The sequence below is a fragment of the Dendrobates tinctorius genome, unplaced genomic scaffold (genome assembly GCF_039654945.1).
Source record: "Dendrobates tinctorius isolate UK_male_01 unplaced genomic scaffold, ASM3965494v1 ptg000099l, whole genome shotgun sequence".
Lineage (NCBI taxonomy): Eukaryota > Metazoa > Chordata > Amphibia > Anura > Dendrobatidae > Dendrobates > Dendrobates tinctorius.
In genome coordinates, this window is record NW_027361767.1 from 477,972 (window position 1) to 499,471 (window position 21,500).

General features: G+C 44.1%; 2 protein-coding genes across 2 annotated transcripts in view; both read left to right on the forward strand.

The window, feature by feature from the left end:
- IL27RA (interleukin 27 receptor subunit alpha) overlaps nt 1-21,500 on the forward strand; it is a 64,091-nt gene that overhangs the window by 37,665 nt on the left and 4,926 nt on the right. Inside the window, exons 3-10 of the mRNA XM_073587353.1 lie at nt 11,316-11,433; nt 11,519-11,679; nt 11,901-12,040; nt 12,984-13,134; nt 15,050-15,114; nt 15,332-15,521; nt 15,991-16,188; nt 16,963-17,064. Of these exons, the coding sequence (XP_073443454.1) occupies nt 11,316-11,433; nt 11,519-11,679; nt 11,901-12,040; nt 12,984-13,134; nt 15,050-15,114; nt 15,332-15,521; nt 15,991-16,188; nt 16,963-17,064 (1,125 nt within the window). The remainder of the gene's footprint in view (nt 1-11,315; nt 11,434-11,518; nt 11,680-11,900; nt 12,041-12,983; nt 13,135-15,049; nt 15,115-15,331; nt 15,522-15,990; nt 16,189-16,962; nt 17,065-21,500) is intronic.
- On the forward strand, nt 19,423-21,388 carry LOC141099219 (uncharacterized). Its single transcript, XM_073587355.1, has 2 exons — nt 19,423-19,580; nt 19,693-21,388. The coding sequence occupies exons 1-2, from the start codon at nt 19,489-19,491 to the stop codon at nt 20,738-20,740; spliced, it is 1,140 nt and encodes a 379-aa protein (XP_073443456.1). The 5' UTR covers nt 19,423-19,488; the 3' UTR covers nt 20,741-21,388.

A 21,500-nucleotide genomic window follows, 5' to 3' on the forward strand; every position in this document is an offset into this window, starting at 1 on the left:
ATAGTAGTTATATTCTTATACATAGGAGGCAGTATTATAGTAGTTATATTCTTGTACATAGGGGGCAGTATTATAGTAGTTATATTCTTATACATAGGGGGCAGTATTATAGTAGTTATATTCTTGTACATAGGGGGCAGTATTATAGTAGTTATATTCTTGTATATAGGGGCAGTATTACAGCAGTTATATTCTTGTACATAGGGGGCAGTATTATAGTAGTTATATTCTTGTACATAGGAGCAGTATTATAGTAGTTATATTCTTGTATATAGGGGAAGTATTATAGTAGTTATATTCTTATACATAGGGGGCAGTATTATAGTAGTTATATTCTTGTATATAGGGGCAGTATTACAGCAGTTATATTCTTGTACATAGGGGGCAGTATTATAGTAGTTATATTCTTGTACATAGGGAGCAGTATTATAGTAGTTATATTCTTGTATATAGGGGCAGTATTATAGTAGTTATATTCTTATACATAGGGGGCAGTATTATAGTAGTTATATTCTTGTACATAGGGGGCAGTATTATAGTAGTTATATTCTTATACATAGGGGGCAGTATTATAGTAGTTATATTCTTGTACATAGGGGGCAGTATTATAGTAGTTATATTCTTGTATATAGGGGCAGTATTACAGCAGTTATATTCTTGTACATAGGGGGCAGTATTATAGTAGTTATATTCTTGTACATAGGAGCAGTATTATAGTAGTTATATTCTTGTATATAGGGGCAGTATTACAGCAGTTATATTCTTGTACATAGGGAGCAGTATTATAGTAGTTATATTCTTGTATATAGGGGCAGTATTATAGCAGTTATATTCTTGTACATAGGGGGCAGTATTATAGTAGTTATATTCTTGTACATAGGGGACAGTATTATAGTAGTTATATTCTTGTATATAGGGACAGTATTATAGTAGTTATATTCTTGTATATAGGGACAGTATTATAGTAGGTATATTCTTGTATATAGGGGCAATTTTTATTATAAACCAAACATAAAACAATTATAATAAAACAAAAATCATCCAGTATTACAAAACACAAACCACTTAGTTAATATATACACAGCACTACATAATCAGATCATATTCATAAATAAATTAAAGTGTCCACACCTGGGGATAGAAAAAGAAAGTTAGAAAAAAAAAAAATCATCATATTTTTCTAACTGAATTTTACGTTTCTCCATAACGTTATGTTTCTCGGACTCCTTCCAACTTCCAGTGATTTTATCCACCGGAGTTCTGACATAACCTGATTGGCGGCAGCGGTGTGATCGAACAGCTCATTGTGTAGTGACACCCGGGTTCTCATGTGCCAGTGATAGTATTTGATGACACTGATTATAATGTACATCGTCTCTCTGTTGATGTTACTAACAGTGGAGGGGACACCATAGATAATGTCGGGATACTTTAGGGTCCGCAGTCTGGGGATTTTTAGATTATCTGACACTTCCTCCCAGATCTTCCTCCCTCCCCAGCAATCACATATAAAGTGCTCCATAGTTTCCTCCTGCTGACAACCAAGGGGACAATTCCGATCAGAGACACACAGATGTTTCAGATTCCCTCTGACAAAGAGCCGACTATGCAGTGAAAGCCAAGTGACATCAAACAGTTTAGGAGGAAGTCGTTTCCGGTTTAGGAACCTAAGGCTTTCCTGCAGGGTGGTGGTGACACAATCTCTCAGGGCCAGTGGAGAGTAGAAGAAAGTCCTACATACACGAGCATACAGGTCTCTTCTGGTATTGCTCTCAATGTAAGACCTCTCCAATCCCCACCTCCTAACACACTTCAGTCCATAGTCCAGATACTGGGGGAGGTGGTCACCTGTCCATCTCCTCCTCTTGAGACTGCCGCCTCGCACCCAAGATTCTGCAAAAGGCAATATCCAGTACCCGATACTATTTATCCACAGGGAGCTACTGTTTGAGTCCATGTTCCCAAAATTCACCTTTAGAAACAAGGAGTCAAAGAAAACCCTTGGATTCAACATATCCAGCCCACCCTCTCTCCGCCGTAGGTACGTTATTCCCCTCTTTATTAGGTTCAACCTATTCCCCCACAAGAGCTGGAAGAACAGGCTGAAGAGCCTCGCTGAGAAAGATCCTGGCAAAGGGAAAGCGACAGAGACATACAATAAAATGGGGACCAGGTACGTCTTCAACATTGTGACCCTTTCTCTGTAGGTCAGCCTCCAGTTCTTCCATCGCTGAACCTTTGCATTTCCGGTTTCCAATTTCTCCTCCCAATTTAGCATGGCATTATCATCCCTCCCAAATTTAACCCCTAGGATCTTAATATGGGTGGAGGCTTTGGAAAACTGCGGCAGATCAAAGCTGGGCTCAGTATCTAATGTCCACAGAGCTTGGCTCTTTTCAAGGTTAACCAGAGACCCGGAGGCCTCTGAGTAGCTTCTGATGGACGCAGATAACATCTGCACCTCACGAGGATTGGAGATCACCAGCGTCACATCATCTGCATAGGCAACAACATTCAGAGGCGGGCAGTGGGGGACCGGCACCCCCTGAAAATCACACTCCTGCAGTGACCTCAGAAACGGGTCTAGGGCAAAAACATACAGGAGCGGACTCATTGGGCAGCCCTGTCTCACCCCCGCCCCAGCTCCAAAAGTGTCACCCTGCCAACCATTAATCAGAGGAAAGCTCACCGCCTCTCTGTACAACGTCTTCAGCCAATCCACAAATTGTCCCGGAATACCGTACTTTGACAAAGTGGCCCACAGATAGTCATGATCAACCCTGTCAAAGGCTTTAGCCTGGTCCAGACTAACAACATATCTCCCACACCGCAGAGCTTTACATCTCTCAAACATTTCTCGTATCGAGATGACTGCTCCAGAGATGTTCCGCCCTTTTACTGTGCCAAACTGAGAGCCTGCCAACAGTGCCGGGGACAAACAGACTAATCTAGAAAATAGGATCTTTGCTAGAATCTTCCTGTCCACATTCAAGAGGGCAATCGGCCTCCAGTTCTTGATGTCGCTCGGCTCTTTACCTTTAGACAGCAAAATTAACAAGGACACTCTCATGGATGGAGGCATCAGGTGATTTTCTAGACAATTTCTATACACATCCACGAGAATTGGAGCCAGGAGGTCTCTGAATTTCTTATAAAATTCTGCCGTTATACCATCTGGACCTGGTGCCTTCTTCAGATGTAACTTATCAATAGCCTCCTTAACTTCCTCCACCGTTAATTCTGCTGTCAAAGGAGAAAAGTCCAGATCATTAGTATCAGGCACTGGAGTTGCCTCCAAGAATTGAGCCATCTTATCTTTATCCAAAACTTTCCTCTGAAACAAGTCAGCATAGTAAGATCTCACCACCTCCAGGATACCCTCCCGTGAATCCTGCAATACACCCTGGGAGTCTGTGAGACCCGTGACCATTTTTTTGGCCACCCTCTCCCTGCAATTCTCAAAGGGATCAGGGGCCCCTAAGGACCCATAATCCCGTTCAAGAACCAGGGAGGTATACCTGCTATACTGATACTGCTTTATCTCAGATTTCAGCCGGTCGATCTTCACTTTGTCATCCCCGCCCGCCGAATACAGTGACTCCAATTCTTTGCGCAGCTTTAGGTACTGGCTGTATTTATTCCTCCCTTTATTAACTGACAGTCTCTTTAAGAGGGATCTGATATCCTCCTTGACGTCCTCCCACCAGTCGGTCATGTTGTCATAGAAGTCAACCCTGTCTAGATGAAGCTGGATAAGGGAGTGAACACGGCTCTGAACATAGGCATCATCCAGGAGACTGGAATTGAGCTTCCACAACCCTCTACCAATGTCCGGACGGTTAGAGGAACCCAAAGAGAAGCCCAAGGCAAGGTGATCAGAGTAAGGGACGACCTTCTCACTCAGGGCGCCGACATCCTCAGTAGGACTGACAAAAGCAAAATCTATCCTACTGCTCCTGTTGGAACATGAATATGTGAATTTTGGCTGTCGCCCACCCTGCGTGAAAACGTCAGTCAGTCCTGCCTGCATTATGACGTTATGCAGGACCTTACCGTCCCTGGTCACTGCCCTGCCTGAGGAGCTGTCACCTGATGTCATTATGGCATTAAAGTCCCCCGCCATCACCACTGGAAGAGAAGTGAAGAGGTAAGGCTTGACGTCATTAAACAGGTGGATCCTGTCAGTCACTGTCTGTGGCCCATAGATGTTAATAAGTCGGAGTCGCCTCCCATGGATAGTGACTTCCAAGACCAGACATCTTCCCATGGCCACCTCCGTCATCCTATGCACAGTCACATCATTGGTGTTAAACAGGACAGCGACCCCGGCGTAAGGCTCTACAGCCAGTGACCAGAAAGAAGGACCGGACCGCCATTCCCTCTCAGCCTCTCTCATAAGCCCCAGAGATGTCAGTCGTGTCTCCTGCAGGAAGATGACATCTGTGTCCAGATATTTGAGATGTTCGTACACCACGTGTCTAGTTCTCCTCAGCTTAATGCTATTCACATTGCTCGAGGTCACTGTCAATGAGAACCCCGCCATCACAGCACAATATAGAAGGAGCAGAGTAACAGCCATCATCATGAGTCAGAGATGTTCTGTCCACCACTGGTGTCCATGTCAGACTCTACCTGAGGGTCCACAGATAAGGGCTTCCGCTTTGGCGGGGGATGGTCCTCTATGTCCCTGTCACACTCAGCCTCAACTTTCCTCAACTCTTCCTCATAATCGTCACCATTGGAGTCAGATAAAACTCCATACCTGTTGGACACGACCATCACTCCTGCAGAATTCTGAACCTTCTTACTAGCAGTCTGACCAGTGTCATATTCTGCCTCAGGTTTACGGGAGGATGTGTTCTTTTTCTTCCTTTTATTATTATTAAGGTTCCAGTCATCAGATACAGACAGCGATGCTGAAGGGGGGGCTATCTGAGGCTGCTGGACCTGATGGACGACCTCCATGTTCCCCTCTGCATCCTGCTTCTCTGGTGCTGCCTGAGTGGACTCCTGGTGGGCATCTGAGTTGGTCAACATCTCTCCTGACATTAAATACTCCTCCTCATGTGTCCCTGCCACAACATCCTCATCCTCCTGAGCCTCTGCCCCTGCCATCACTAACTCATCAGGGAAGACTCTGCAGATGTTGTGCCAGGCGTCTGGACAGTCCCTGTGAGGGTGGCCCATCCTACCACAGAGGTTGCACCTGGCGTCCCGGCAGTCTGCAGCGACATGGCCGATTGCCCCACACAGACTGCACTTCACCACAGTACAGGCGTTAGCCAGATGACCTTTCCCACCACATTTGAAACACTTTCTGGGTTGCCTGGGATAATAACACCTTCCCTTCTCCCTCCCAATGAAGAAGGAGTTGGGTAAGTGGGCAGTGATGTTATTACATTGCCGCAATTTTACCAAGACCCGCCACCCCATTGTCCAGATACCATCCTCATCTCTGACCTTGGTGAGTCCAGAGACGAGGTCACAGTGTCTCCGGAGCCACACCTCGATGTCCTGTGGAGGAACGGCCTCATTTCGGAAGGTGATATTCACTGTGACAGTGTCCGGCCTGGAGATAGGAACCAACACAAACTTATTCCAGCCCGCAACATCTCTGAACTTGGGGTAATTGGCCCAGAGTCTGTTCAGGTCAGACATGAGCTTGAAGCTGACCTCGTAGCCCTGCCTGTCCTGAAGATTAGACACTGCCAGTATTTCCTTTGCTACAAACCCCATCTGGCCGCAGAGCAGCTCTCTCACCACATACCTGCGTTGTGGCAGATCCTCCTTGGCACCTATGTATTTAAACCGCACCACATTAATACGCTTGAATGTCTGGCCGGTATACCTGGCGCTGGAAGTGAAGGATGGGGCGCCGCGGCTCCAGGCATTCCTGGGGGGCACCTGCCGGGTCACACTGGGCTGACTGACAGGGAGAGGGCCTGCAGCAGGGGGGGCTGTCACACCTTGTGGACTAGATGGCAAATGGGGATAGTCACACATATCATGCACATTATCATAAGCAGCATCATTATCAGACAGTGCGACGTCCAATACAGAGTGTGAAACCCCTCCAACCCCCGACCCCATGGGCACAGCATCACCAGCCACAGTCTGTGCTTCAGCCTCATCAGCACAAACAGTCTCACATACACTGTCCTGCTCCTGTGTGGGGCATTCTGGGACCTGTGGTGCCTCTGCTGGAGTCTGCAGTGTGTGCTCCTGTTCACACTCGGCTGCCTCATCAGCACAAACAGTCTCACATATACTGTCCTGCTCCTGTGTGGGGCATTCTGGGACCTGTGGTGCCTCCTCTGCAGTCTGCAGTGCATGCTCCTGTTCACACTGAGCTGCCTGCTGCTGCAGTTGTTTTCCCTCCTGGAAGCAGAAGCGGGCAGCCTGTAACACTGGCCGTGTCCGCTGCTGGGGGGTCCCGTCCTGAACATCAGGGGTCCTGGCCTCTACAGCACAGTCCTGCTTATAGGAGGCGAACTGCTCCCGGTTCCTGTAGGTCTCTGCCAGGGGCCCCATGCTCTCCAGCACAGACTCAGTGTCCTGCACAACACTCGCCAGCTGTACACCCAGTGTGTTCAGTCTCAGGTCATACGCCTCATTACTGGCAGGATTAGTGGTCTTTAGGTTATAGATGAAGTCTACCTCCATTTGCAGCGCTTTTTTTTGCTGCTGTAACTCACCCAGTTTTCGGACAAGTCCCGGTATCTCATCCGCTAGCTGCAGCTCGGGTGCACGCGCCGGCCCACAGGTTTAGTCTTGACCACGGGTACAGGGGTTTTGAAGACAGTCTTGTGCGGGTCCACCACGGATGGTTTTGTGGCCCCTTGGCTGGATGCAGGCTCCGCAGCAGGTTTATTGCTGCCACCTGACTGTGACCGTGTGCGTCCTGACCGCGCCATACTGCCGTAGGTTCTCCTGCATTGTCTGCCTTTCCAAAGACGTCCGTCTGTGCCTGGAAGCAGGAGAGCTGATCTGCACAGCTGGGGCCGATCTCACCTGTGCACCTGGCAGGAGCTGCTTACTGACTGGGGAGCTACAAGACTTCACATTCAGCTGGAATCCATCACTCACTGACACTTTTCCTTCTTGTTTCTTTGCTGGAACTGGAGCTGGCTTTCCTCCCAAAACTTTAGTCAAAGCCTTTTCCTCCTTCACAGAACTGCTGCAGCTTTGACTCGCTGCATTCACTGGACTCACAGTGGCTTTGGGATTAACATTCCCATCAGTATAAACCTGGGAGGCTAGTCCCAGTGTAGGCCGGGAAGCCTGGGCCTTGCCATGGAAGCTTCCCTGCCCAGGGTGGCCCCTCCCTGGGCTTGCTCCAGACATGAGGAGAACCACTGACACATAACCTCACAGCTAGGAGGCAGTATTATAGTAGTTATATTCTTGTACATAGGGGGCAGTATTATAGTAGTTATATTCTTGTATATAGGGGCAGTATTATAGTAGTTATATTCTTGCACATAGGGGGCAGTATTATAGTAGTTATATTCTTGTATATAGGGGCAGTATTATAGCAGTTATATTCTTGTACATAGGGGGCAGTATTATAGTAGTTATATTCTTGTATATAGGGACAGTATTATAGTAGTTATATTCTTGTAAATAGGGGTCAGTATTATAGTAGTTATGTTCTTGTACATAGGGGGCAGTATTATAGTAGTTATATTCTTGTAATAGGGGGCAGTATTATAGTAGTTATATTCTTGTACATAGGGGGCAGTATTATAGTAGTTATATTCTTGTACATAGGGGGCAGTATTATAGTAGTTATATTCTTGAACATAGGAGCAGTATTATAGTAGTTATATTCTTGTATATAGGGGCAGTATTATAGCAGTTATATTCTTGTACATGGGGGCAGTATTATAGTAGTTATATTCTTGTACATAGGGGACAGTATTATAGTAGTTATATTCTTGTATATAGGGACAGTATTATAGTAGGTATATTCTTGTATATAGGGGCAGTATTATAGTAGTTATATTCTTGTACATAGGGGGCAGTATTATAGTAGTTATATTCTTGTACATAGGGGGCAGTATTATAGTAGTTATATTCTTGTACATAGGGGCAGTATTATAGTAGTTATATTCTTGTACATAGGAGCAGTATTATAGTAGTTATATTCTTGTACATAGGGGGCAGTATTATAGTAGTTATATTCCTGTATATAGGGGCACTATTATAGCAGTTATATTCTTGTACATAGGGGGCAGTATTATAGTAGTTATATTCTTGTATATAGGGACAGTATTATAGTAGTTATATTCTTGTAAATAGGGGTCAGTATTATAGTAGTTATGTTCTTGTACATAGGGGGCAGTATTATAGTAGTTATATTCTTGTACATAGGGGGCAGTATTATAGTAGTTATATTCTTGTACATAGGAGCAGTATTACAGTAGTTATATTCTTGTACATAGGGGACAGTATTATAGCAGTTGTATTCTTGTACATAGGGGGCAGTATTATAGTAGTTATTTTCCTGTACATAGGGGGCAGTATTATAGTAGTTATATTCTTGTATATAGGGGCAGTATTATAGCAGTTATATTCTTGTACATAGGGGCAGGGGCAGTATTATAGTAGTTATATTCTTGTACATAGGGGGCAGTATTATAGTAGTTATATTCTTGTACATAGTGGGCAGTAGTATAGTAGTTATAGTCTTGTACATAAGAGCAGTATTATAGCTATATTCTTGTACATAGGAGCAGAATTATAGTAGTTATATTCTTGTACATAGGGACAGTATTATAGTAGTTATATTCTTGTACATAGGGGACAGTATTATAGCAGTTATATTCTTGTACATAGGGGACAGTATTATAGTAGTTATATTCTTGTATATGGACAGTATTATAGTAGTTATATTCTTGTATATAGGGGCAGTATTATAGTAGTTATATTCTTGTACATAGGGGGCAGTATTATAGTAGTTATATTCTTGTACATAGGGGGCAGTATTATAGTAGTTATATTCTTGTACATAGGGGGCAGTATTATAGTAGTTATATTATTGTATATAGGGGCAGTATTATAGTAGTTATATTCTTGTACATAGGGGCAGTATTATAGTAGTTATATTCTTGTACATAGGAGCAGTATTATAGTAGTTATATTCTTGTACATAGGGGGCAGTATTATAGTAGTTATATTCTTGTATATAGGGGCAGTATTATAGCAGTTATATTCTTGTACATAGGGGCAGTATTATAGTAGTTATATTCTTGTACATAGGGGGCAGTATTATAGTAGTTATATTCTTGTATATAGGGACAGTATTATAGTAGTTATATTCTTGTATATAGGGGCAGTATTATAGTAGTTATATTCTTGTACATAGGGGGCAGTATTATAGTAGTTATATTCTTGTACATAGGGGGCAGTATTATAGTAGTTATATTCTTGTACATAGGGGACAGTTTTATAGTAGTTATATTCTTGTATATAGGGTCAGTATTATAGTAGTTATATTCTTGTACATAGGGGGCAGTATTATAGTAGTTATAGTCTTGTACATAGGAGCAGTATTATAGTTATATTCTTGTACATAGGAGCAGAATTATAGTAGTTATATTCTTGTACATAGGGACAGTACTATAGTAGTTATATTCTTGTATATGGACAGTATTATAGTAGTTATATTCTTGTATATAGGGGCAGTATTATAGTAGTTATATTCTTGTACATAGGGGGCAGTATTATAGTAGTTATATTCTTGTACATAGGGGGCAGTATTATAGTAGTTATATTCTTGTACATAGGGGGCAGTTTTATAGTAGTTATATTCTTGTATATAGGGGCAGTATTATAGTAGTTATATTCTTGTACATAGGGGCAGTATTATAGTAGTTATATTCTTGTACATAGGAGCAGTATTATAGTAGTTATATTCTTGTACATAGGGGGCAGTATTATAGTAGTTATATTCTTGTATATAGGGGCAGTATTATAGTAGTTATATTCTTGTACATAGGGGCAGTATTATAGTAGTTATATTCTTGTACATAGGGGGCAGTATTATAGTAGTTATATTCTTGTATATAGGGACAGTATTATAGTAGTTATATTCTTGTATATAGGGGCAGTATTATAGTAGTTATATTCTTGTACATAGGGGCAGTATTATAGTAGTTATATTCTTGTACATAGGGGGCAGTATTATAGTAGTTATATTCTTGTACATAGTGGGCAGTTTTATAGTAGTTATATTCTTGTATATTGGGTCAGTATTATAGTAGTTATATTCTTGTACATAGGGGGCAGTATTATAGTAGTTATATTCTTGTACATAGGAGCAGTATTAAAGTAGTTATATTCTTGTACATAGGGGACAGTATTATAGCAGTTATATTCTTGTACATAGGGGCAGTATTATAGTAGTTATATTCTTGTACATAGGGGGCAGTATTATAGTAGTTATATTCTTGTACATAGCGGGCAGTAGTATAGTAGTTATAGTCTTGTACATAGAAGCAGTATTATAGTTATATTCTTGTACATAGGAGCAGAATTATAGTAGTTATATTCTTGTACATAGGGGACAGTATTATAGCAGTTATATTCTTGTACATAGGGGGCAGTATTATAGTAGTTATATTCTTGTATATAGGGACAGTATTATAGCAGTTATATTCTTGTACATAGGGGGCAGTATTATAGTAGTTATATTCTTGTACATAGGGGGCAGTATTATAGTAGTTGTATTCTTGTACATAGGGGGCAGTATTATAGTAGTTATATTCCTGTACATAGGGGGCAGTATTATAGTAGTTGTATTCTTGTACATAGGGGCAGTATTATAGTAGTTATATTCTTGTATATAGGGACAGTATTATAGCAGTTATATTCTTGTACATAGGGGGCAGTATTATAGTAGTTATATTCTTGTACATAGGGGGCAGTATTATAGTAGTTATATTCTTGTACATGGGGGCAGTATTATAGTAGTTATTTTCTTGTACATAGGGGGCAGTGTTATAGTAGTTATATTCTTGTACATAGGGGGCAGTATTATAGTAGTTATATTCTTGTACATAGGGGGCAGTGTTATAGTAGTTATATTCTTGTACATAGGGGGCAGTATTATAGTAGTTATATTCTTGTACATAGGGAGCAGTATTATAGTAGTTGTATTGTTGTACATAGAGGCAGTATTATAGTAGTTCTATTGTTGTACATAGGGGCGGTATTCTAGTAGTTACAATTTTGTATATAAGAGGCAATTCCTACAAAAATCATATATCCGTCCTGTCTTCTTTTTGTCAGTGACTATTTTCTTCTATAAACAGGTTTCTTTGATGATTCCTCTGTTTTCTGTGTAATCAGAGATCAGAGCGGAGACCTGAACTGCTCATGGAGAAGTGATGTCTGGACGGAGCACTCTGTATCCTTGCAGAATCTCACCCAGTAAGTGCGGAGAAGTCACAGAAAACCATTACGTTGTTAAGTTGTTTTTTGGGATTATAATCCATCCTTTCGTTCCTTCCTCCAGTCCCCATGAACCTCCTCTTTTCTTTTCTATTCCTACTGGTCAAAACTGGCTGCTAATTAAACGGGATAATCTGGTGAGCATGAATGAGTATCTTATCATGGTCACTGCAGGAGGCCGGAGGAAGACTATTCATTTCACCTATGGAAGTCATGGACATCATTGTAAGTATACACCGGTGCCGTGGAAAATATCATATTATGTTGTATTGTCAATGTCAGACGCAGTAATATCTGCAAATCATGTTCTATACTCGAGATGTCAGCTCTGAAGTCGGCAGAATTGTGAATGGAGCTCTGAATTATATGACAAGGACCGGTACAGGATGATTTTTACAAATGCGATCAACTTTCAACAACCCATTAATCAATCTAATTTCTTGCAGCCAGACCTCCTGTTCTTAATTCTTCCATCTCTGGAAGCGATAGTTTGGAAATTACCTGGAAACATCCAGATGACGAGGTGTTGGATCACCCGCCAGTGGAGCTGAGGTATCGCATAATGGGAGCTGACAATTGGACTGAGGTCAGTAGTAATATGGACTGTTGACCTGGAGAACTGTCCTGTAACACTGTAGATATCGGATCTATTTACTGCACTGTACTGCAGTATGCACTAAGCTCAGGAGCTCCCCCCAGTGGTGACTGCAGGCAGCCAGAATTGTATCACTTGTATCAGAATAGCGGTGGTCTGCCCTCTATAGGGCTAAATGATAAAATACTTCCATGCAGAATTTTATGGCTAAGATAATACTAAGGATCCATACAAAAAATTATTCTTAATATATTATGGTCTTTGGTTACACAGCCCTGCTGCCTAAATAAATGGATATCTCGTCCCGTCCCAATGTGGTCGAGCATTTGTGCCCCTCTCCATTCTTCGTCTTAGGGATTAACTTATTTTTAGGGGAATACTACTTTAACTCAACTATTACCCTAGACAATCTGACTCATCTACTAACCTAGATCATTAGAGAGACTGTCATTAACCCCTCCAGTACTCTACACCACCAGGGAAACTGCCATTAAGTCATCCAACATTCTAGAGCACTATGGAAACTGTCAATAATCTCTTCACTACGCCAAACTACCAGGAGGACTGTCATTATCTTTTCTAATACTCTAGACCACCAGGAAAACTGTTGTTAGCACCTCCACTAGGAGCTGTTGCAATATCCCTGGTGGCTTAACTCTAGGCCACCAGGGATATTGCAATTAACTCTTGCCCCACACTAGACCACGAGGAATATTGTCAATAGTCCCTCTTCCGACTCTAGAAATTAGTCTGATTTTTTTTTTCTTAAATATCTTTCTTTGTGTCTTTGATAAATTCACAAACTATGTTGATTTCTACACGACTGAGAATAGATCCCACGTACATTACATGTGATATCTGTAGCTCGTGTGGCCTCTGCGGCCCTGGCACTGGTGAAATAATACAATGTATTGTTCTGTTCCGGAAATACCAGGTAGAAAATGAAGACCTGGAGATAAATAACTATATACTGGATGAGCCGGCGGGGTTCACACAGTATGAGTTCCAGATTCGATATCTACCAGAGGGAGGGAAGAAAGGAAGTGTATGGAGCACAAGCCACATCCTAATGAGCCCTGAAATGGGTAAGAGACGTGGCATGGCATTTCTTCCCCATCCTATACCTTCATCCCATTGCATAACCCCATACAGAAACTATTGACGGCCACCATCCATATATCATATAGAATGCATACGGCTCCACCTCATTCTTGTGTGTCCTACACCATATACAGTACACTGCTCAAAAAATAAAGGGAACACTAAGATACCACATCGTAGATATCACTGAATGATATATCGCAGCTGTAAATCTTTATTCATTACATAGTGGCATGCGTTGAGAACAAGAAAAGGTTAAAATGATCAATGTAAATCAAAATTAATATCCCATGGAGGTCTGGATTTGGAAGGATACTCAAAATCAAAGTGGAAAATCAAATTACAGGCTGATCCAACTCCAGTGGAAATGCCTCATGACAAGGAAATAATGCTCAGTATTGTGTGTGGCCTCCACGTGCCTGTATGACCTCCCTACAACGCCTGGGCATGCTCCTGATGAGGCGACGGATGTTGTCATGAGGGATCTCCTCCCAGACCTGGACTAAAGCATCTGCCAACTCCTGGACAGTCTGTGGTGCAACCTGATGCTGGTGGATGGAGCGAAACATGATGTCTCAGATGTGCTCAATCGAATTCAGGTCTGGGGAACGGTCAGGCCAGTCCATAGCTTCAATGCCTTCATCTTGCAGGAACTGCTGACACACTCCAGCCACATGAGGTCTGGCATTGTCCTGCATTAGGAGGAACCCAGGGCCAACCGCACCAGCATATGGTCTCACAAGGGGTCTGAGGATCACATCTCAGTACCTAATGGCAGTCAGGCTACCTCTGGCGAGCACATGGAGGGCTGTGCGGCCCTCCAAAGAAATGCCACCCCACACCATTACTGACCCACTGCCAAACCGGTCATGCTGAAGGATGTTGCAGGCAGCAGATCGCTCTCCATGGTGTCTCCAGACTCTGTCACGTCTGTCACATGTGCTCAGTGTGAACCTGCTCTCATCTGTGAAGAGCACAGGGCGTCAATGTCAAATCTGCCAAACACTGTGTTCTCTGGCAAATGCCAATTGTCCTGCACGGTGTTGGGCTGTGAGCACAACCCCATCTGTGGATGTCGGGCACTCAGACCATCCTCATGGAGTCGGTTTCTAACCGATTGTGCATACACATGCACATTTGTGGCCTGCTGGAGGTCATTTTGCAGGGCTCTGGCAGTGCTCCTCCTGTTCCTCCTTGCACAAAGGCTGAGGTAGCGGTCCTGCTGCTGGGTTGTTGCCCTCCTACGGACCTCTCCACATCTTCTGGTGTACTGCCTGTCTCCTGGTAGCCCCTCCAGCCTCTGGACACTATGCTGACAGACAGAGCAAACCTTCTTGCCACAGCTCGCATTGATGTGCCATCCTGGATGAGCTGCACTACCTGAGCCACTTGTGTGAGTTGTAGAGTTCGTCTCATGCTACCACGAGTGTGAAAGCACAACCAACATTCAAAAGTGACCAAAACATCAGCCAGAAAGCATTGGTACTGAGATGTGGTCTGTGGTCCCCACCTGCAGAACCACTCCTTTATTGAGTATGTCTTGATAATTGCCAATTGTCTATTGCATTTGCATAACAGCATGTGACATTGATTGTCAATCAGTGCTGCTTCCTAAGTGGACAGTGTGATCTCACAGAAGTTTAATTTACTTGGAGTTATATTCTGTTGTTTAAGTGTTCCCTTTATTTTTTGAGCAGTGTATACACCTCGTTCTTGTGTCTCCTGCACCATATATACGGCTCCACCTCGTTCTTGTGTCTCCTATACCATATATACGGCTCCACTTCGCTCGTGTCTCCTATACCATATATACGGCTCCACCTAGTTCTCTTGTCTCCTTTAGCACCTTGTGAGGACACTTATCATCTTCACTTGTCAGCTTTTGTGTTCTCCTTTCAGCTCCTAATGGAAGCTGCGATGTCTGGAGAAGTCTGGAGAACGGATCTTTTCTTCTGATGTGGAAGGTAAAGCTGAATATAAATTGTTACTGGATACAACTGTGACATCAGGAAACCAGAAGAACCATGACTATAGCTTTAGACTCGAATGGAGAAGATGATTATATTACTGAGCTGCAAGCAACGCTCATTTTCTCCAGTCACATCCAGAGCTGCGGCCATCTCTCTGTGTATATGATGTCTTCTTATGTCACTGACGCTGGCTCTCCATTTGTTGCTACAGGCTTTGGAGCATCGTTCTGCCAGGGGTCGGGTCCTGTACGAGGTGACATCTGTACATGGGGGTGAGAGTACCACCGAAGAAGTCCCATGTTGTAGCAGTATCCTCCCTGCCCAGTCCACACAAGTGTGTATCACTGCCAGGAACTCGAAGGGAGTAGGACCACCGGCGTGTGTCACCCCACCATGTAGAGGTGACTAATCACTGACATATATCCTGTGATTCCTCCTGTCACTGTACATTGTCCTGTGATTCCGCCTGTCACTGTACGTTCTCCTGTTACTCCTCCTGTCACTGTACGTTCTCCTGTTACTCCTCCTGTCACTGTACATTGTCCTGTGATCCCTCCTGTCATTGTACATTGTATTGTGATTCCTGCTGTCACTGTACGTTGTCCTGTGATCCCTCCTGTCACTGTACATTATCCTGCTATTCTTCCTGTCACTGTACATTCTCCTGTTACTCTTCCTGTCACTGTACATTCTCCTGTTACTCCTCCTGTCACTGTACATTCTCCCGTTACTCTTCCTGTCACTGTACATTCTCCTGTTACTCCTCCTGTCCCTGTACGTTTTTCCGTGATTTTTCCCATTATTGTGCCCTGTTACTCCTCCTGTCACTGGACATCTTCTTTGATCATTCTGGGATAATTGTTATTACAGAAGTAATAAATGGAAGTGGTTCTTACTGTAAAGTCCACGGAGATTCATCTGGAAAAGTCAATGTTTTGTGTGATGCCCGGGTGAGACCTGATGACATCCTGAACTACGTCATCGAGTGGAGAGAAGTGAGAGAGGATGAGAAGACCCAGGTACACTGGACTAGATGCCAGGCGCTCAGTGAGACGGTGGTACTTCCAGGTGGGGGTCTCACCAGACATCCTTGTCATGTAACACATAATTTGTCCCCCCAATATCTCCAAATTGCCCCAGGACTGCGACTAACTCAGTGTCACATAGGAGGAGCAGGGACTGTGCATTTCCATGTAGCCTGCGTGACCATGTGACTAATTAATGGCATCCAGGCTGCTAATAATGGCTGCTGTAAGAAAGAAGAGGTCAGCGAAACCGCACACAGTGATGGTGGGAGATCCGTTCTCAACTCATTTGTTTCCATTTGTGTGATCAGCCATTCTGGTATTATTTGGGCACTGTGTGGCGGTATTACGTGGTCGGTGTATAGGGTTATTACGTGGGCACTGGATAGCACTGTCATCATGATGATATTATTGAGCACTGTGTGGTGGTATTATTTGAGCATTGTATAGTAGTATTACATTGGCATTGGACAGCACTGTGTTGTGGTATTTTTTAAGCACTATGTGGTGTTATTATTTCAACACTGTATAGAGCTGTGTGCAGGTATTTTTAAGCACTGTAAGATGGTATTTGGACACTGTGTTGTGGTATTATGTGGTCTTTGTGTAGTGTTATTACTTGGGCAGCTTATATAGCTGAGCACTGTGTAACATATATTTTTATGTATCTCACCTATTGATATAATTATACCTCTTCTTGTAATATTTCCTGGCGTTCCGTCTTATCGTGTATATTATATCTGCACTTATTATCTGTGGTTCTGTATAATATAATCTTTTTCAGCCATTTATATGGACTTCATGATTTCTCTGGCAGGTAACTTTACTCCTGGGATTCCTTATTACATCTCTGTAAATGTCATTTACAATAACAGCTGCATCAGGATCTTCGCTTCAGAGGCCTATAGTGAAGAGGAAGGTAAGATACAAGGGTCACAGATCTAGTATATGTAAGATGGAGTTAATTGGATAGTTGATAGGTCTAAAAACTTAGGACAACCATACACATTATATCAGTGCCGCCAAAGCCAGTCTGCCATCTAATGTACATGGAGGTGTCCATTCTCGAGGGACTAAAGAAGGGTTGGGTATGCTGTATTTTAACATGCCCAGTCCTTTCATTTTCAATGGAGGTAAGCCGCTGCCCAAATTGTTACCTCTCCCTATTGAGAACACATGGATGCTAAGCATGTCTGTATGTGGCTACGGGGAATTTGTTGTCGGCAGAACCTCTCCTCTTCCCTCATACTTGTTTTACAATAATCCACTTATTGAACAAATGGCTGAATCTGCAGGCAAGAGAATAGGAAGTAAAATAAAGAAATGAATGAATGAAATTTCCATAATAATGACTAAATCCACAACATATACTTATATAACATGGCTTCCTTTGTTTCTGCAAAATACGTCATGAGAGCACAAATACAAAACAAAAAATGAAGACATTCAACTACAGATGGCGCTGTAGTAACTCACAAATTTATAAATGCATTGCGTGCAAGGAACAGCAGGTGGCAGTGTTGTCTGTTAACTCAAGTTATTGATATGAATCAATGAAAGTTCTCAGTCTAGTGTCATTCCGACATCACATATCATGGGAGGAAGGCACTTGAGAGTTTTCTTCTTAGGCCTCTTTCACACATCAGGTTTTCGCCGTCAGGCGCGATCCGGCGCTTTTGACAGAAACCGGATCCGGCGAAATGCAATGCCGGATCCGGTTTCCCCCCATTGACTTGCATTTGCGCCGGATCGCGCCGGATGGCCATGCGTTTCATCCGGTTTTCGCCGGATCCGGCAAAGTGTCGCGATCCGGCGTCTGGAAAAAACGGCTACGGTAACGTTTTTTGTCTCCGGCGAAAAAGCCGGACACGCCGGATCCGGCGCGTCCGGCTTTTTCACACAATGAAAGCCTATGAGCGCCGCAATGCGCCGGGTCCGGCGAAAGTCGGATCCGGCGGCCGGATCCGGTTTTTTGGTCTGAGCATGCTCAGTAGCTCTGCCCACAGGAGATATATAAAAGCAAGACAATGGGACCCTCAGCCACACCCAACATGCCACCCAAGCCAAGAACCAGGAGCAGGAGAAGGCAGCAGACATCTGCAGCAGCAGCACCATCACCACCCCAAATGGAGCAGCAAATGGAACATGCTGAGGAGGGGAGTCCAGCAGCAAATGAGAGACGGTAATTATCAAATCCCCCATTCCTCCAAACTAGGGCCATGGAATATCAAGATATTCATTGGCCCTTTGTTTCTCTTTATTCAACAGCCGCCAAAGAGATGCAGCAGCAGCAGCAGCAGCAGCAGAAATGGCATCACTGGCAGCAGCAATACCCACAGCCATGGAGTCTGGCCATCAACAGGACAGCACATCTTCTTCTGGGAGCCCTCCCTCGCATCGTCAGCGTTTGACGGTAAGTTTTTATTTCCAAAATCCATCATCTCTGTAATATATGTCTATTCATTGCCTTTTATTTCAAAACAGGATTCACAAGATGAAGAGGAGCTCCCAGAAGAAGAAGGAAGGGGTGGACAGACACCTGGAGTGGGCTCACAATTCGTAAGTTTTTTGCATCAAACGCAGAAACACAACATCACACTACACACAACACATAGAAAACAATGTTCTGCAGACCACACACAGCAAACAAATGCCTACATCCAAAGACATAACATTTTTTGTTTTCTTCTCTAGTATTCCCAATCTGGTGCTCGGCCAAGAGGTCCTCGCAGTGCCTCCCAGGGTCGTCGGCGACAGCAACGCGGCGGTCACCAGCGTGTAAGTATAAATATTTTTGCTTTGTTTTTTTGCACTTTTTATTTCATTTCTTTTGTGGAGGCTAATTATGTTATTTTTGTCTTTTTCTTTAACAGCCTTCACAGCGTGCTCCCGACTCTGACGGTGAGGATGGAGGGATTGATGTGGACCGCCTCATCGATCTCGTCAGAGAAAGGGAGCCGCTCTGGAATATGGCTGACCGCCGCCACGCTGACCTTATCGTTACCCGACGACTCTGGGAGGAAATCTGTTCGCTCCTTGTGGGCCGCTGGGAGGACCTCGAAGCTCGGGCCCAGATTAAAGAGCGTAAGTATATACAGTACCGGTTGCTTGATTTAAACCAGTGTTTCCCGAACTCCAGTCCTCGTGGTCCCCACGGATCATGTGTTCAGGATTTCTATTTACTATTGAAATCCTGAAAACACGACCCCTGGGGACCATGAGGACTGGAGTTTGGGAAACACTGATGTTGTATACTAACCACTCCTTTCTCGTTTCAGGGAACAGAATTGTGAATCGGTGGCGGTCTGTGAGGGATCGTTTCAAGAAGGAGTTCAATAAAGAGATGCGGGCCCCGAGTGGATCTGGAGGACGCAGGAGCAAGTACAAGTACGCACAAGCCCTGTCGTTCCTCCGGGAAACAATGCTCACCAGAAGGTAAATATTACACACCACATGTGAAAAAAAATGTTAGATGTAACTTTTTTTTTTCAGCCAGGGCCATACCATGTCAGTATTTTAATTGTTTTTTTTTCTCTTTATTCCACAGCACGGTGAGCAGCACTCGGGAGCCTGCACGATTGGACCCTTCTGAGGCGATCCCGGAGGAGACCGGCACCGAGGGACACTTCGACCGCCCCGGTACATCTGCACCTTCCCTGCCTTCCCACACATTCGACCCATCTGTCCCATCCACCAGCACAGGAGCATCGTGGCCGCCTACATTACATGAAGCTGCTGGTGAGGAGATCGCTTTCCCTTTACCCCACCCTTCTGCCCCTGCCACCTCTAGTACACCTGCGGGTACTGGGCGGCAGCGGCAGAGGGGTCAGGAAAAGAGTTATGCGCAAGAGTTATTGCATCTGAATGCATCTTTCCAGAACTGTCTAAAAGTCTTGTCAGAGCAAATCTCCGCAGGCTTTCAGCAGATCAACTCCAGCATTCTGGAGGTGAAGACACTTCTGCAAACCATGCATTCAGAAGCAAGATCTTCGCCAAACCACACCTTTTTCAGGTCTGTTGTGGAGCGCATGGCAACACTATCTCCTACCCAGCAGATGCATGTAATGCATTCGTGCCACGGTGCTCTCCAGCAGGTTACCTCCCAACCTCCACCTCCCACCACTGTAGTTCCTCCACCTGCACCCCCTCCAGCCACTTTCCATCCTCCCCCTCCTATTACATCTGCACCCCCTCCAGCCACTTTCCATCCTCCCCCTCCTATTACATCTGCACCCCCTCCAGCCACTTTCCATCCTCCCCCTCCTATTACATACCAGCAACCTCACCAGTACCAGCAACCTCCCCAGTACCAGACATCTCCCCACTTCCAGCAACCTGCCCCGTACCAAACTCCTTCCCCGTACAACTTTCCATCAACATCATCTGCTCCTACAGTCCCTGCCCAACCCTCCACTCCACCGCCCACCACCTCTTCTGCCTCCAACATGTCCACCCATTCTGTAGCTTTTTCCACACCTTCACCTCTAACTGTTCCTTCCCCACCACGATCCCAGTCCTCTCTCCACACACCCAGTGTCGAAGTGTCCCGCAGCCCCTCCAGCAGTATTTCCACCCCACACTACACAGATTTGTAATGTGTGTCTTTTAATAAAAATGCCCATTGGGTTTAAAACATTTATTAAAAAAGTTTTTTGCACTTCTGTAGCTTTGTTCTGATGATCCGTGGGGACCACGAGGACTGGAGTTCGGGAAACACTGGTTTAAATCAAGCAACCGGTACTGTATATACTTACGCTCTTTAATCTGGGCCCGAGCTTCGAGGTCCTCCCAGCGGCCCACAAGGAGAGAACAGATTTCCTCCCAGAGTCGTCGGGTAACGATAAGGTCAGCGTGGCGGCGGTCAGCCATATTCCAGAGCGGCTCCCTTTCTCTGACGAGATCGATGAGGCGGTCCACATCAATCCCTCCATCCTCACCGTCAGAGTCGGGAGCACGCTGTGAAGGCTGTTAAAGAAAAAGACAAAAATAACATAATTAGCCTCCACAAAAGAAATGAAATAAAAAGTGCAAAAAAACAAAGCAAAAATATTTATACTTACACGCTGGTGACCGCCGCAATTATCGTTTCACAATGGTTGTCTGTCTTTTCTTTCTGCGGCGAACTATGTTTAAAAAAAAGGTTAAATACAGGGTATTTCAAAGGTAAAAAGGTATTCAAAACCAGGTATATAACTGTTGGTAAATTTTAGCTTTTTGCCACCAGTTCCTGGTTGTGTTTGAAGCAAAGTATTTCACCTAAAAAGTTGTGTTTATTGTTGGTGATTTCCTAACAATGTACACAACTTTTGTTAAAAGGTGAAATACTTTGCATAAAACACAACCAGGTACACACCT

Excerpts from the sequence above, each read along its gene's own strand:
- LOC141099219 (XM_073587355.1), top strand. The coding sequence starts at position 19,489 with ATGCGGGCCCCGAGTGGATCTGGAGGACGCAGGAGCAAGTACAAGTAC. Across the intron at positions 19,581-19,692 it reads GAAACAATGCTCACCAGAAG|CACGGTGAGCAGCACTCGGG; the intron begins GTAAATATTACA and ends TTTATTCCACAG.